Raw genomic sequence first — 16789 nt, forward strand, 5'->3', positions numbered from 1 at the left:
TGTAGAAACCCCATTTAAAGTGACAGAGCTGGTGCATATCAATTTCTTTCATAAATTGACTAACCAATGAGCTTGCAGAGTCCAGTGGGCAGCACTTAACTCTGCAAAATGGCAGTTCCTAGGGTTGCATCTGGGACTGGGGGTCACACCATTGGATAATCCGATGAGTGGCTGGCCAGAAGCACTCATTCACTAAGACAGGGACCACTTGTTTGTAGGAGGCTGTGTGTGGGCTTACCCAGGAGTGGGCGCTTCACATAGCAGGAAAAGTGAAGGTCGGGCCCTAGTAGTGGAGGGATTGGGGTGACACAGCGATATACCAGTCCAGATTGCAGAGCAGAATGTCACACCTTCTCATCACAACCGCGGTCAATATGGAACAAGCAGCTGTATCGGCAGCATCGAGTACCAAATGGAGGTATGTCTTTGCCACCAGTTGGCCTTCATTAACTAAGGCCTTAAATTGCTCCTTGTGGGAATTGGGGAGCTGTTCAATAAAGGAGTTTATCTTTGCATAGCTTTGATAGTCATATTTTACCCATAGGGTTTGGTAGTTTGCCACTTTAAATTGGAGGGTGGCCAAGGAATAAGCTTTCCTGCCAAACAAGTCCAGGTGCTTGCAGTCCCAATCATAAGGTGTGGACTTAAAGTGATTTTGGAGTCCCTTGGAATTCACTGAGTCCACGATGATCGAATTGGGGGAAGGGTGTGAAAATAGGAACTCTGTGCCCTTTGCTGGCACGTATTTCTTGTCTGCTCTCTTGCAAGTTGGAGGGGCAGATGTGGAAGTCTGTCATATCACCTTGGCAGGGTCCAATAAGGCTCATTAATTGGGAGGACAACTTTGGAAGCTGTGGAATAGTGTAAAATGTCCACCAGCTTATGATGCAACTCAGCCACGTCTTGTAGAAGTATTTGAAGAGCGTCTGCCACCCTCTGAAAAAGTTTTAAATCATCTGCCATAGATGGAGGAGAGGACATCACTGTCTTGTCTGGCAACAATGCAGGGTCTGAAGAGTGACCTCCTCCTCCTCTTCTGGTTCATCTACTGGTTGCTCTCTTGTCTATTCAGGGGGCCCAGAGGCCCTTGAGATAGCGGATGAAGGAAGGTATCTTTTCTGCCAATGGAAAGCCTCATTAAGGGCAAATGGGGTCTCTGTTGCCTTTGGGCCTGCCAGGGGTCCCAATATGGCCACTGACCCAGAAAAGGGCGCAGTGGTTGGAACCACAGTTACCCAAACCATGGAGGCTGGTCGGAGGGGTGGTATTCCCATTGTTTGTAGTTGAACTGGGCACCACAGCAGGTGAGATGAGTGATGGGAAACTAGGTCCTCTTGCTCACTTTCTGATTCTGCCAATGATATAGGCGGTGTGTAGCAGGAAGCTCCTGGTGAGCCTAGGGTTGCCGGTGGACTTGGTACCAGGCCCCAGTACTGAGCAGCGGAGAGTCCAATACCGAAAGCCATTGTGGAAGAAAGAAAAGAAAAGGTGAACTTCAAAAGAAGCTTAAATTAGTAAATCTAAGAGAATTAACAATTTGGGAATGGACAGCTATTAGCTCCATCTCTAGCAAGGGGTGGTTGAGAAAGAACTGAGTAGGGAATGCCGGCGCGCTGGCTAGCCTCATGGCTGGTGGGGAGCAATGCATGCATGGGTGGAACGGACTGCTACCAAAAATTTCCAATCAGCAATGCAGGGGCACAGACACACCTACAGTAGAGCACACGTAGGGACACTATTTGAAGAAGAATGGCCAGTTTCAAAGCTTAACTGCTTCCAAGCAAAGTGGAAGAGACTTTGCTCAGTCCTGTTTGTTTATGCGAAAGATTGTGGTGATGTTGTATGACATCACTTGGATATGGAGTGAATGTATAAGTAGGAGAAAGGCTCTGAAAGCCAGCCAGACTGCCCTCAGTTCTAGCACTGATGTGCAGTCTTGCTTCCCGTGGGGTCCCAGTACCTTGGCAATGCTGTTATTCAGGGGAGCACCTCAACCCAGAAGGGAAGCATCTGTTACGATGGTGATAGTGGCAGTGTTGAAAGGAATGTCTATTCTCACTCTCTCCAGGTTCAGCAACAAGGTGAGGGAGCTGACACTCTGGCAGGAATAGTCACTCTGGAGTTGATGTGATCTTTGTCTGGTGAGTAGGCCGAATGGAGCCAGGCACGTAGACATCGTAGATGAAGCCTGGAGAATGGCACTGCATGAGGTCATATGGCCAAAAAGCAAAGGGCATCCTCTGACTGCAATTCTTGGTCTGCAGGTAATCCAAGCTATCAGGCTGTTCATTACCTGAAACTATTCTGTGGGAAGCAAAGATTGTGCAGAAACAGAATCCAGTGTCACTCTGATGAAGTTTATCATCCATGTGGGTGATAAAATGGACTTTTCTTTCTTTGTGCAGATGCCCAGAGCAGCTAAAAGAAGGAGCAGAAACTCTGTGGCCAACTTTCCTCTTGGCAAGCACAACCTACCAAGAGCCAACTGTCCAGACATGGCAAAACTGTGTAACTCTGATGTCCCATAATAGGCTGCCACAACAGAGAAAGCTTTTGTAAATACAGCGGGTGCTGTTGCTAGCCCAAAGGGAGGGAGTCTGAACTAGACGTGTTCTTCACCCACCATAAACTGCAGGAAGCTTCTGTGGGAGGGATAAATGCCTACCTGAAAGTATGCATCCTTCACGTTGAGAGCCACAAACCACATCCTCTCCTGTAAGGAGGGGACTATCGATGCTAACAACCATTCTGAATTTCAACTTTTGAATAAATATGAATGGGTCCAGAATGGACCTCTACCCTGTGTTTTTTTTGGGCACTAGGAAATATGGGGAATAGAACCCTCACCCTTATAATGAAGTGAGATGCACTCTATTGCCCCTCTTTGTAAGGGGGAGTCTGCCTCTTGATAAAGAATCACCTAGTGAGAGTAGTTCCTGAAGAGGGACCAGGAAGGAGTTTTGTGAGGGCGGGGGAGGAGAGGAATCGATGGATTATCCTTGATAGATAATTTCCAAGACCCAACTGTCTGTTGTGACAAGGAGATATACTGCGCATGTGCAGGCTACTGGACACTGCTTGTTAGAATTTCCAGACTCGGATGCATGGCACACATGCATACCCCTATGTGGAATACACATAGGGACCAATATTTGAAGAAGAACCCATAATTAAGGTTTCTTGTACAGTTTCATTCAACAGTGGTAGCCATACAACCTTGGTTTCAGGACGTTTCATTTAAGAGCTTTATCCATTTAAACTTTGACAACTTTTTAGCAATCTGCATATCCTGTAGCAAGCTCATAAGATCAATATAATGAAAAAATATATACTGTTGTGAAACAAATAATTACAGGGATTGCCATTAAAAAGCTAAACTATTGCCATAATTATTACACAGTGGTATCTGAGTTACTAGTTAAAATGCCTATTCCTCTTTCAAGTCCTTTCTGAAACACTGCCTCTAAGAGTCCTAAAGGCTCTTGGCTTTGAGACACTTTTGCCCATCCACTCAAATTGGGTCATGTGCCAAGTACAGTGCAGCTCAGCTGAACCCCGCGTATGTGGACCATGGAGCTCTTCATCTTACACGTTCTTAGAAGCTAATAAAAGGAAGAGAGCACCACAGTTTGTACTTACTCGTATGTATTGTACTTACTCAACGGAAGGTGTGTATTTAAGTATAAGGGATTCCAGTTCATTCAGAAAACATTTGAAATTAGTATTTGCCTGATGGCCAGAATTTGCCATTATAATTATACAGATAGTTAAAAAACCAGGTGATCAGTGTGAAAAAATAGCAATAAAACAGAATACTAGTAGCCTTTGGGTTAATCCTTCCCTCTTTTAAAATCTCGATAGCCTCTTTCATATTTAGCCCAATTTGTAACATTGTAGGAGTTTAAAGAGAAAGAAGTCTGAGTCCCATTTCCTCAGCTCCACTCAGCTACTCTAATTTAAAAACATCTAAAGTGACAGATTAACTGAATGTTATCAAGAGCAGCTACACAATGGCAATATACTGCTGTGTCCCAGGTATTCTGGACATGCTGCTAAAATGATAAAACCCTGAGCAATCCTGTCAATTCCTACAATTCCAGTAAAAATCTTAAATCACCAGTATAGTTTCTTATAAACTGTACTGTTGTGTACTACAGAATTTGATAGTTTCTAGGTAGATGCACAGATGTGAAACTGTAGAATAGAATCTTTAATCTACATAAATGAATGAAAGCCACAGTGCAAATCAGAGTCTGTTTGGGTGAAGTAATTGTATATGGCATGGTGTTCACTGACTACCATTTGAGAAGTGTCATATGACATACATTGACCCCACCATCTGACAGCTGCAGCATCTTGCTAATTCCCAATTTATTATTGTTCACTCATTTATAGAATGTTCGCTTCCTTGTCTGTGGCCACTTTAGATAATTCAGATCCAGATACACTTCTGCAAAAATATGGAGCACATGCTCCCTAGATCCCTGCAATAACCCCTCACTTCTGTGAACCACCAATTTTGTAAATAGAAAAGCTCATTTTTTTTTATTTTTAGGTTTGGGGTTTACTTGAAGTACAACCTAAAAGGGTTCTGAATTATTTCTTTCCACATTAAAGATTCTGTCAATTCTGAAGAGACTCGTTTAAAATGGCAAACAACATATATTTTTGTAGATTGGTAAAATGCAAAGATGGAGACTATACCTTTCAGAGGCATTTGTGATATTCATAGCCCAGTTTAAGAAATCTTTTGGATTCATTTTTATAGAATGTTCTGTCCTTGGAAGCACATTTCTGAGATCCATACAGTGAAGAATTTCTAGTATCTGCATGTATAAATCACAAACAAAATACTGGTAAGTAAAGAAACATGACACCAGCTGTATTTTTTTCTGTTTTACCAGCAAGGAATTTATCACGATAATTTTATTTTATTAAAATGTATCAGTACTATATTAATATGTATTGATCTATCTACCCATCTATATCTAGTAACTGGGTAACGGGCTTTAAAATGATATTGTAATTTCTGTAAGATAAATACTGGTCCATGTATTTTATATTTACTTCTCAAATGCAGATTCACTTCTAACAAATTGTTAACTCATGTACAGTGAGTGGTGAAAAAATGCAGGTTCCCAGCAGAACTAGAAAAGTGATGGGGCTATAAATATCAGAAAGGGGAAGTTTTACTTTTAAGCAAGAAAATGGGCTCTTTTTGCCCTCTGACTATTACAAAATTAAAGTAAAATTCCTGGTTAATATTAAGAAGAAGAGATCCAAGAATATAATATAAAAAATTGAATATAATACAAAAAAGTCATGCTCAAAAAAACAGCAGAAGCATCTTTTGAAAAGAATTAGACATTCTTACTGGAAACACTTCAGATCTTTAGAAAACGGAATGGTTCCTACCTTGCAAAAACATTCTGGATGCTTTTCCTTCACAGCCATCCTAAGAAGAGTCACCTCCATACCAGAGAGTACGGACAATGGACTTCTCTTTTCCTCTGTAAGTTGCTTAGAATTTATCTGCTTAAACCATAGCAGCACTGCTTCCAACATCAGCAGACGCACTTCGTGAAAATCAGATTGAAGCAGGTGAACCACCAGCAAAGGAGGATTCATCATTTGCTCTGCAACAGGTGAACTACTGTTTGAGATGTCAGGATCTGCAGCCACTGAGAGCACAGAGATTGCAAGTTTGGTGATACTCTGAAGATACTGTGTGAATCCTGGTACTGCAGAGGAGTAGTGGATACCTGTCATCAGCTCAGAATCTGAGATAACTTTACTTATTTCCTCCCAAAAGCCAAATAACTCTATTCCTAAAATATAATGTAAAAAAAGCAAATGGAAATTATTCATGTATTCTTGACAACTAAATCATTCCATGTATTTAAAAACCCTGGGTTTGAAAAAATGGCCATTCAATATAAAAGCTGGTACTAAAGTGAAAACAAAGTTATTTTCCTTTTTTGCTTTGAAGTGATCTGATTTATAAAATTACTGTCACGGATGCCTTGTCATATTTATTTATATTTAAAGATTAAGAACTCAAAACAATAAACATTTTTATAAACTGTCATAATATACTACTAAAATCTCTCAACTGTTTAGGATGAAGGCTTCAAACAATAACGTTAAAAGTGGTATAGTACTTTGCACGTTATTATTTGTATATTTTGTCCAATGGTACAAAGCAATTAGTTGCTATTATAAAATATATATTCCAGTATAAATATCCCAATTTCTCTTTGTCCAAATACTTTTTAATGAGGGTCACCATCTTATAAGTTACTGATGCAGTTACACATCTTTGTGGACTGCACCATTGTTACAAGAAGTGATTAACACATTCATTCATCAGTCCTATTTCAGACACTGTAGGAAGCCAGATAAATCAAAAGCAGTATCAACCAATTACAAATATATAGTTGTGTCTCATACATGATAGAATGGCACAAAACTGAACACAGCCTGGATTTTTAAAAGCGTTCTGCATTGGCCAGCCCTGCCCAGGTGAAGTCAGTGAGAGCAGAATTAGGACAATGCTGAAGCTTTGAAAGTCCCATCCTTAAAGACTGGTTGTTCTCTGAAAAGTGAATGTAAAAATGGCACCTTTTTACTTGACTGATCAACTCCTTGGGTGCATTCAGCCTTATCTACAGAGGTTACTGACAAAAATAATAATTGCTGCCTTTTATTCCTGTTAATCCTACTGTGGCAATATAGGTAAGAGAGAAGGAGCTGAATTCTATTTAATCTTGTGCATCAGCAGAATTAATTACTATGTTCCCATCATCTACACCTGTGCAAACCCACCAACGTCAATGAGGTGTCACTGAGGTCTAATTCAGTCTGTATCTAACGCCCATCAAAGTTAATGGAAAAAATCCCCAATAACCTCTATGGAAGTGGAGCAGGCCCTTACAAAGCTAGCAGACTTGACACAAAAAGAAACAGTTAAATATTAGAAAAAATGCCATGAATTTTCCCCTTTTAAACACATGCAGCTGCATGAGTCATGGAAGAATATCAGGATATTTACTACAGAGTTCAAATGCAAAATGAGAATAAGGATACTTTCTGAACCAAATATAACCTATCCTTTATTATTCTGCAATAAGGAAGATAGCATTCTGTCAACCAATGTTGGGGGAATTTGCAGTTTTTCCTCAAAATGCATTAGAAGAGAAACAAGTGTGAAAGCAGTAAACTAGGTTACATTCTCTATTAGAAAATGGAATAATTCAATAGGATAGGACTATACTCTGTAAAGTTAGTTGTGTACTACCAAAAAAACCTGTCACAATATTGCCATAAAATTCTCATGCTTGTCATAAAATAATAATACAAATAATAATTATTTTTTCTTACCATTCTTGTGGTCTGTTAAGAAAACACTTTCCTAATCCTCCTATTTGCAACTAATAAACCTGTCCTTTTCATATCATGTTTCTTTTAAAGCCATCTTAATTTGTTTGACATTTACTTATAAACTTGACATGGTGATACATTATCTAGCATACAATTAAAATCGGAAGCATTTTCTGATCTATTTTGGACAAGTTTCAAAGAAACATGATATCTAAAAGAAAGATGTTTCAATCATGTTACATAATCCATTAGTCCTATTAGCCATGTTTTCATAATAGTCTTTCTTTCATATTGCACCTTGATGTAGTCTGAAGCAGTTGTAAAGCCCGAGGAGATGGAGAGGGAACCTGCCTTGGCCCTCCGCCTTCTCCTCCCCACCGAAAACTCCTCCAGATAATGCAGCTGGCTTCTATCTCAGAGCACACAAGTTTGAAGAAATTAGGCTTCTTATTTGATTAGTTCTCATTAGTTTACATGTTCTAAAATCCCTGTAGACAGACGGTGGTGTTATATAATTTCATTCACACATAACACAGAGATTCATAAAGCTGCCAACATTCAGTAATTTTTAAACTGGCTCATTTGATTGTTTTCTACATGGTGTAGTCTCTGAGGTCATTATTTTCACATGGTCTGAATCAGTGAACACCACTGCACTGTAGAAACCAATCATATAAATGAAGAAAAAGGTTCAAGTTTAAGCATTTTGGTTCTGAAACTGAAAGAAGCCTCAATTTTAGAGGGATTGTGTCCCCTGATTGCTTCAGAGCTGTCCTCCATGATATTTCAGCCACACGTATGTTTGTCATGGTACAACAAGGTGAGCAGATTTTACACCCTATCAGTAGGCTTTCATTACAACTTTGCAAGGCTGTAGGGACAGCATAACCTCATGGAGTAAACTCCCATAGATTATGAGGGGAATTATTCGGACATCTCAAAAATGTAGGGCCAAAACCCTATGGGGCTGGCATTGCGTGTTTCAGGGTGATACTGCCATTCTGGCATCTCTCTCGTTTTTCTGCACACACCAGACACTTTTTCTAGTATTTGGATGATTTCCACCTTCCCTGTCTATAGTGGGAGATTGGATAATTTGGACCTAATTCTTCATGTTTCAAATAATGTCCTTTTACTATTGAAAACCTTTATAACAGGACCAGTAGCCCCATTTGGTAATATCTTTGCATGCTTGCTTTGCCTTAGGATACCAACAATGCTCCACATTCTCTCCAACATTCTTCTCCACACAAAAGAAGTACTTCTTATCTCAAAACAGTGAAAATATTCTTGTTTTAAAACTTCAGCATGAAGAAATTTTTCCAAGTCTTTCATGGAAATATTTATTCTTCTTCGAGTGCTTGCTCATGTCCATTCCACTATAGATGTGTGCACGCCTCCGTGCACAGTTACCCGGAACTTTTTTCCCCTTACCAGAGCTCATAGGGCCAGCTCCGGCGCCCCCTGGAACCCCACGCACATGATGCGGTATATAAGGCATTGCAGGCCCTATGCCCCTCCCAGTTCCTTCTTTCCACCCATGACTGTTGCTGGAACTAGCCTTGCTCGCAACAAGTACCATTCCCTTTGTTTGGACTTGTTTGATATTCTAAGTTAGCTTTATTTAGTTAAGTAGTTGTTAAGTGCTGTTAAGAGTAGTTAGAAATAAGGCAAATCCCTGCGGGGACTTTGAACGGCTGGCCCATGCTCTGGTCCCCAGGCTTCAAGCCGTGTGCCTCCTGTGGGAAGGCCTTCCTGCTCAGCGACCCCCAGGACTGCTGCCTTAAGTGCTTGGGGGAAGCCCACAGAAAAGAGAAGAGCAAGATCTGCAGGGCTTTCAAACCGAGAACTCAAAAGGACCGAGAAATCCGGTTGAAAGCCCTACTGATGGAAGCAGCGCTCTGCCTAGCGTCCGAGCTGACCCGCTCCACCTTGGTACCAAGCATGACCATGGTACAGAGCGCACCGTGGGCACCGCACTCAACACAGCACCGCGCAACATTGCCGGCACCGAAGAGGAAGAAGCAGTGCGCAGAGCGCGGACACTTACCTGCGCCGTCGGTACGGGCAGGGTCGAGTGGAGATGCACTGGACCCGGTCTGTTGAGACTTCTCCAGTGCCTGCATCTCCGGTCAGGGAGCCTCCCTCAACTCCTGGGAGTGGGAAAGTGCCCTTGCCAACGCCGTCGACACCGGAGGCTTTTCAGGCGGCAAAAGCCTTGTTGGCCATGCCTACGCCACCTCCGCCCCACCCTCCACCAAGGGAGAAGGGGCCAGTGTCATGGGGGAAACCCGCGTTGGCTCCCCCTGCATGGCGGTGGAAATTCCCGGTACGGGGAGGAAGATCTCTCACCGGACAGTCTCTGAGGCTAGAGCAGAGCCACTCCCCCAGTAGTTGCTCCAGGTCGACGTCGTCAAGTCGACCTGCCCCGGCACGGGACGTGGAGTCTCCCTCACGGCACCGAAGTCACTCCCCTGAACCGGAGGCACCACATGCCAGGAGGTGGCACCTGTTGAGGTCTGCCAGGCGGCGCTCAGACAGCCCCCGTTCCAGATCCCCAGCACCGAGGAGTTCGCCTGTACCTAGACGGTGCAGAACCCGGTCGCCGTTGGAGGACCCGGCACCGATGAGTTTGCCCTCACCAAGATGGTGCAGAACCCAGTCGCCAGATGAAGACCCGAAACTGCAGAGTTCGCGATGCGGAACCCGGTCACTGGAGTCCGGCTCACCACCGAGGAGTTTGGGGCGGTGCCGACCTCGGTCACCGAAAGTGACTTCAGGGCCGCAAAGCAAGCGGCACCAGAAATCATCGGTACCGAGATGACGCTCTGGTACCTCTAAGCTCTTCAGAGTGCACCCCCACTTGTCGGCACTGATCGCGGTGACGGAGGCAGTCCTTATCGTCCTCCAGGTCGGAGACGTTGAGAGGGCAGTCCCCGGCACGGAAGGGTGCCCGGGACTGAGGATGAACACAGCACCGCCAGTCCTCAGCCTCTCACTATGACGATGGCTCAGGGTCTCCCGGGGGGACAGTTGTCAGGCAAGCCAACACCCCCGCAAAGTGTCACAGTCTGTGGCGCAGTCATCCCCGGGTTGGCCCCAGGGACTATGGCCACAACAATGGCCTTGTTGGGCCCCTTGGGGTATTCATTATGTTGTCAGGGGTGCAGTCCGTGCCTCCGGCACAGGAGAAGGCCCATAGGTACCACTCCTCAGACGAGGAGTCGGACCCCCTGGAAAGAACCTCAGCGGGTACAACCCTTCGCCACGAGGGGGCGCACCCGCAGGCTGCACCTCTGCAGTCCTCTTCCTTCTCACCTGACGAGGCAGTCTCCAGGGACCACTCGGCGACACTGGAGGATTTCAGGGCGCACCAGGAGCTGCTCAAGACAGTGGCCTCCAACTGGGGTTGGAGAAGAAAGAGTTAAAAGAGGCCGAAGATAGCATTTTCAATGTGCTGGCGGCTGCCCCAGCGAGAGTGGCCCTCCCAGTCCACGAAAGGATCCTTAAGATTGTAAAGGCCCTGTGGCAAACCCCTCCTCAGTCACCCCTAAGTCAAAAGTGGCAGAGAAGAAATATTATGTCGCGGCCGAGGGGTTGGAGTATTTATTCACACACCCCGCCCCGGAAACCCTGGTAATAGAAGTGGCTAACCAGCAAGACACGTAAGGTCAGCCAGGGTCAACTCCCAAGAACAAGGACAGAAAGAAGCTGGACTTGTTTGGGAGAAAGATTTATTCCACAGCAAGCCAGCAGTTCAAGACTGCCAACCATCAGGCCTTCCTGGGACATATAATTTCAACATGTGGGACTCCCTCAGGTGGTTCATTGAGGCTCTGCCCCAGGACAAGGCTGCAGACTTTAGTGCTATCATGGAGGAAGGAACCGCGGTAGCTACGGCAGCGTTCCAGATGTCCTGTGATGCTGCAGACTCGGCGGGCAAGGCCATAGCCTCCACCATATGTATGAGAAGGTGCTCGTGGCTGCAATTCCTGGGCCTGTCCCAGGAGATGCAGCAGGCTATTCAGGATCTCCCCTTGGATGGGTCGGCCCTATTCTCGGACCAGACCAATGCGAAGCTGCACGGTCTGAGGGACTCCAGGGCCATGCTTCACTCTCTGGGCCTTTACACGCCCCAGTTTTCCAGGCGTTACTCAAGGCCTCAGGAGCAGCAGCAGCCAAGGACTCCGCCCAGGTCTTTCCAACCCTATAGGAATAGGGATAGGAATAGGGGGTTTAAAAGAAGAAATCAGCCTCCTAGCTCATCCTCAGCTCCCCAGCAGGATCCCCCCAGGAGGACAGGCAACAAAAGGAGACAATTTTGATAGTGCATCCGAGGGTGGCACCCCGACTGCTCTCCCGGATCCGCTCCGTCCCTTCCTAAACAGCTTGGGCAAAGACCACTTCGGACCGTTGTGTCCTTGGGATAGTCTCAGGGAGCTACGCCCAACAGTTTACAGCCACCCCACCCCGCAACAACCCTCCCCCTTCCATCCCTCTTCAGGGACCCCTCTCATGAGCAACTCCTTTTGCAGGAGGTGGACACCCTCCTCAACACAGGAGTGGTGGAAATGGTCCCTCAAAGCAGAAGGGGGAAGAGGTTCTATTCGAGGTACTTTCTCATCCCCAAGGCGAAGGGGGGTCTGAGACCCATATTAGACCTGCGTTGTCTAAACAAATATGTCAAACGACTCAGGTTTTTCCTGGTCTCCCTAGCCTCCATAATCCCTTCCCTGGATCCAGGAGACTGGTATGCCGCCCTCGATCTCAAGGACGCATACTTCCATGTGTCTATCCTCCCCAGCCACAGGCGTTTTTTCCGTTTCATGGTGTCTTGCTCCCATTACCAGTTCACAGCCCTACCCTTTGGCCTATCCTCGGGTCCAAAGGTGTTCACCAAGTGCATGGCAGTAGTGGCTGCCCACCTGAGACAAAAAGGTGTGCAAATTTTCCCGTACCTAGACGATTGACTGATCAGGGACAGGTCCAGGTCCCAAGTGCAGGAGAGCGTGACCCTCACTTGCTCCACATACAGCAGGCTGGGACTACTCATAAACAAGCAGAAGTCCACACTAACCCCAATGCAACGCCTTCCTGCCTCAGCCACGTTTCGAGGCGATGGTCTCTATCATCTCCCAGCTGCACCGCTGCCCCATGACAACAGCCAGGTACTGCCTACAGCTGTTAGGCCACATGGTGGCCTGCACATATGTAGTGAGACTAGCTCGCATGTGGCTCAAACCGCTTCAGGCATGGTTGGCCTCGGTATATGTTCTGAGCAGACACCCATTGGATCGGGTGGTCACAGTTCTGCCACCAGTTTAGGGAGGTTAAGACGGATGGGGAATGTCCAGGGCAGTGATGAAGGGCGTTCCATTCAGGGAACTCGTCCCGTCGATCACCTTAATTTCCGATGCTTCGGATGTAGGATGGGGAGCCAACATCAATGCCAGCCTAGGCACTCAGGGGCTCTGGTCGGGGGAGGAGAGGCACCTGCACATCAACATGAAGGAGCTGAGGGCCATTCGCCTAGCATGCAAGGTGTTCCTCCGATTCCTGAAAGGCAGAGTGGTACAGGTGCTGACGGACAACACCACAGCCATGTTTTACATAAACAGGCAGGGGGAAGCACGCTCCTTGGCCCTCTGGGAGGAAGCTACCCGTCTGTGGGACTTTGACATGAGGCACGATTTCCACTTGACTGCCTCTCACCTCCTGGGAGCGAGGAATGATGAAGCAGATTGCCCCAGCAGGTCGTTTCTAACCTATCACGGCTGGTCGTTGCACCCAGAGGTGATGGCTATGATCTTCCAGAAGAAGGGCATTCCCCAACCGGACCTATTCGCGTCAACCTGGAACGCGAAGTGCCCGAGGTTCTGCTTAATCCAGGGTCGCGAGACTGGGTCGATTTCTGACGCGTTCCTCATGGACTGGACGGGGACCCTCATGTACACGTTTCCGCCCATTCCGTTCCTGCCCAAGATCCTGCTGAAAATAAAGAGGGACAGGGCGGAAGTTATACTCATTGCTCTGGCTTGGCAGAGACAGCACTGGTTCAGCATGCTGCTGGACCTTTCGGTCACCCCACCCCTGGAGCTCCCGAGGTGGGACGACCTTCTATCCCAGGACCATGGTCACCTGTTGCACTCGGACCTGGACTCCCTGCATCTCATGGCCTGGAGGCTCTGTGGCTAACGGAGGGAGAGACAGCCTTCTCGGTGCAGGTCCAACAAGTCCTGCTTGGCAGCAGGAAACCTTCTACACAGGTCGTGTATCGGGCTAAGTGGAAACGGTCTACCTCTTGGGCAGAGTCCTGGGGCATTCTGCCTAGCCTCTCGCCTGTACAGTCGATCCTGGAGTACCTGCTCCAGCTAAAGCTTCAGGGTCTGGCTCTGGCCTTGCTGAAGGTTCACCTGATGGCCATTTCAGCCTTCCATCAGCCGCTAGAGGGGAGATCGCTGTTCTTCCATTCCATGTCGGTTAGGTTCCTCAAGTGGATGGATAGGCTTTATCCACAGGTCTGTGACCTGGTGCCTCCCTGGGATCTCAACCTGGTCCTCTCGAGACTCACGGGGCCCCCCTTTGAACCCATGGCTTCATGCCCCCTGCTCATGCTTTTATGGAAGGTAGCCTTACTGGTGGCCATTACCTCAGCTAGATGGTTCTCTGAGATTAGGGCCTTGACCTCGGAGTCCCCTTATACAGTATTCTATAAGAATAAGGTGCAGTTGAGGCTGCATCCTGCCTTCCTGCCCAAGGTGGTTTCCCAATTTCATTGTAATCAAGATATTTTTCTCCCCGTGTTTTTTCCCAAACTGCACAGTTCGGAGGAGGAGAGGAGATGACATTCACTGGACGTGAGACGAACCCTGGCCTTCTACATCAAGTGTACAAAGCCGTTCCGGAAATGGATGCAGCTGTTCGTCACAGTGGCTGACGAGATGAAAGGCTCACTTATCTCCACCCAGCACATCTCCTCATGGATTACATCATACATCAAGTTCTGCTACGATCAGGTGAGGGTGCCACTTTTGGGAACCATCACAGCGCACTCAACCAGAGCTCAAGCCTCGTCTACATCCTTCCTGGAGAGAGTGCCCCTGAAGGACATCTGCAAAGACGCCACCTGGTCGTCGATTCATATCTTCACGTCCCACTACGCCATCGTTCAGCAGGTGAGAGAGGACGCAGGATTCGATAGAGTGGCACCTCACCAGTAACTCCGACCCACCTCCAAACGTATTGCTTGTTAGTCACCTATAGTGGAATGGACATAAGCAAGTACTCGAAGAAGAAAACAAAGTAACTTACCGGTAACTGATGTTCTTCGAGGTGTGTCCTTAAGCAGGATGGGGACAGAAGCAACAGGGAGCCTCAAAAATTAAGGATGAAGTAAAAACAAGGAGAAAATGAGGTGACCCTCAAGACTTGACTGGAACACGGAGGAACTGTCCCCTCTCCCTACATGATATTAACATGGCTCCCATTATTTTGGTATCTGAGTGACTCACAATATTTTAATGTATTTACTATATCTGGGGAAAACTACTTCACAAGGACACCTGATTTATAAATGAAAACCAGAAATTCCATAAAGTATCTTGGCTACCTAAAGTCATGGACATATTAGCCTCTGCCACAGCAATGTTGGTAGGTGCTGAAATCACTTCGTTTTCCTCTCACTTGTGATCTACTGACATCTAGCCAGTCAGGAAATGAAGAATCCATTATTAATTTGAAACTGCTGAGAAAAATAAGGGTGGCAGAATGGAATTATCAGAGCTAGTCAATATGATTAGAACTGGTCAGGACCCTGGATTTACAACTCAACTGAAACAGATTAGTTACAGCAGCACACTGTCCCCTACCATCATTGCATCAGTACTAATCTGGAAGGAAGAATATCACCTGCTGAATAACCAGTACCACTTCTGAAGCATCCATGTGTTCCTTAGGTAACTCCCATCCAAGTAGTTTTCAAATCCCTTTCTGCTTTGTTTGCAAGATCACACAGGATTAAAGCTCAAGGTGGTGTGGCAATAAAGACAAAGAATTATTACAGTTTGCATATTGACAGCTCAAAAATAGCACACTTCTTTAGCACAAACTGCCCTATGACTTCTTCCAAAAGTACAGAAATACCTAAATACTATTAATAACAGCATATGAAGGCTTTTAAAGGAGGATAAGCCAACTCCTTAGGAAGGATGGAATGATACATTATATGGTTATGTCAGAATCAGGAGGCTCTATGAAATGGCCTTCAGTGGATATTGAGCCCATCATTTCAAATGGGTGAAATGCAAGAACTTTTAAAATAGTGGATAAGTCCCATGAAGGGAAAATGGGTTTGCACTCTGGTTTAGGCATTTGTATTGACCTAAGAAATCTAGACTGAAGGTTCTTGTTTTTGCATCAAAAGAAACTTGTCTCGATGTCAGAGCAGGCAGAGATGATAGAAGGTGGGCGGACTGAGATGACAGAGGGTCTGCATAAGAGTCTGCCTTTTCCACCTTAGATGAATATCCCAACTTGAACTGGATGTCCTGTTCAACAGGAAGCCCAGGTAGGCATGGAGACATGGGCCTCTGCTGGGGAGGAATGCCCTCAGAGTTTTACCAGATCCAAAAAACAGGGTTACTTACCAGTAACTGTTGTTCTTCGAGATGTGTTGCTCATATCCATTCCAATATAGGTGAGTGCGCGCCCCGGGCACTGGTTCCCAGAACTTTTTTCCCCTTAGCAAGCCCCGTAGGGTCGGCTTAAGCGCCTCCTGGAGTGCCGCACTCATGCCGCGGTACATAGGGCGCTGCCGACCCCACGGGCCCTCAGTCCCTTCTTTCTGCCAACTCCGACAGTGGGGACGGAGGGTGGGTGTGGAATGGATATGAGCAACACATCTCGAAGAACAACAGTTACTGGTAAGTAACCGTTTTCTACTTCGAGTGATTGCTCATATCCATTCCAATATAGGTGATTAAATAGCCATACCTTGGAGGTGGGTAGGAGTCAGCGGCGAGCTGCTCTCACGAGCATGGCCCTGCTGAAGCCCGCGTCCTCTCTCGCCTGCTGCATGATGGCGTAGTGGGACGTGAAGGTGTGCACTGACGACCATGTAGCTGCTTTGCAGATGTCCTGCAGGGGCACTCTTTCCAGGAAGGCCGCTGACAAGGCTTGGGCTCTGGTTGAGTGCGTTGACACAGCTCCTGGAAGCGGCACCTTCACCCACTCATAGCAGGTCCTGATACAGGTGGTGATCCAGGTGGAGATGCTCTGGGTGGAAACGGGTGAGCACTTCATCTGGTCTGCCACAGCCACGAACAGCTGCATCGACTTCCGGAACACTCGGGTCCGCTCGATGTAGTAGGCCAGGGCTCATCTCACGTCCAGCGAGTGCTATCTCCGTTCC

General features: G+C 46.5%; 1 protein-coding gene across 2 annotated transcripts in view; it reads right to left on the reverse strand.

Annotated features, from left to right (window-relative positions):
* Nucleotides 1–16789, reverse strand: part of THADA (THADA armadillo repeat containing) — a 345314-nt gene that overhangs the window by 57904 nt on the left and 270621 nt on the right. For both annotated transcript variants that reach the window (XM_067565060.1, XM_067565061.1), the window contains exons 32-33: nt 5416–5828; nt 4705–4826 (exon numbers count right to left, since the gene is read on the reverse strand). In XM_067565060.1, the coding sequence (XP_067421161.1) occupies nt 4705–4826; nt 5416–5828 (535 nt within the window). The remainder of the gene's footprint in view (nt 1–4704; nt 4827–5415; nt 5829–16789) is intronic.

Source organism: Emydura macquarii, unplaced genomic scaffold (assembly GCF_026122565.2).
Source record: "Emydura macquarii macquarii isolate MOO-44397 ecotype Brisbane River unplaced genomic scaffold, CSIRO-AGI_Emac_v2 contig_2676, whole genome shotgun sequence".
NCBI classification, from domain to species: Eukaryota; Metazoa; Chordata; order Testudines; family Chelidae; genus Emydura; species Emydura macquarii.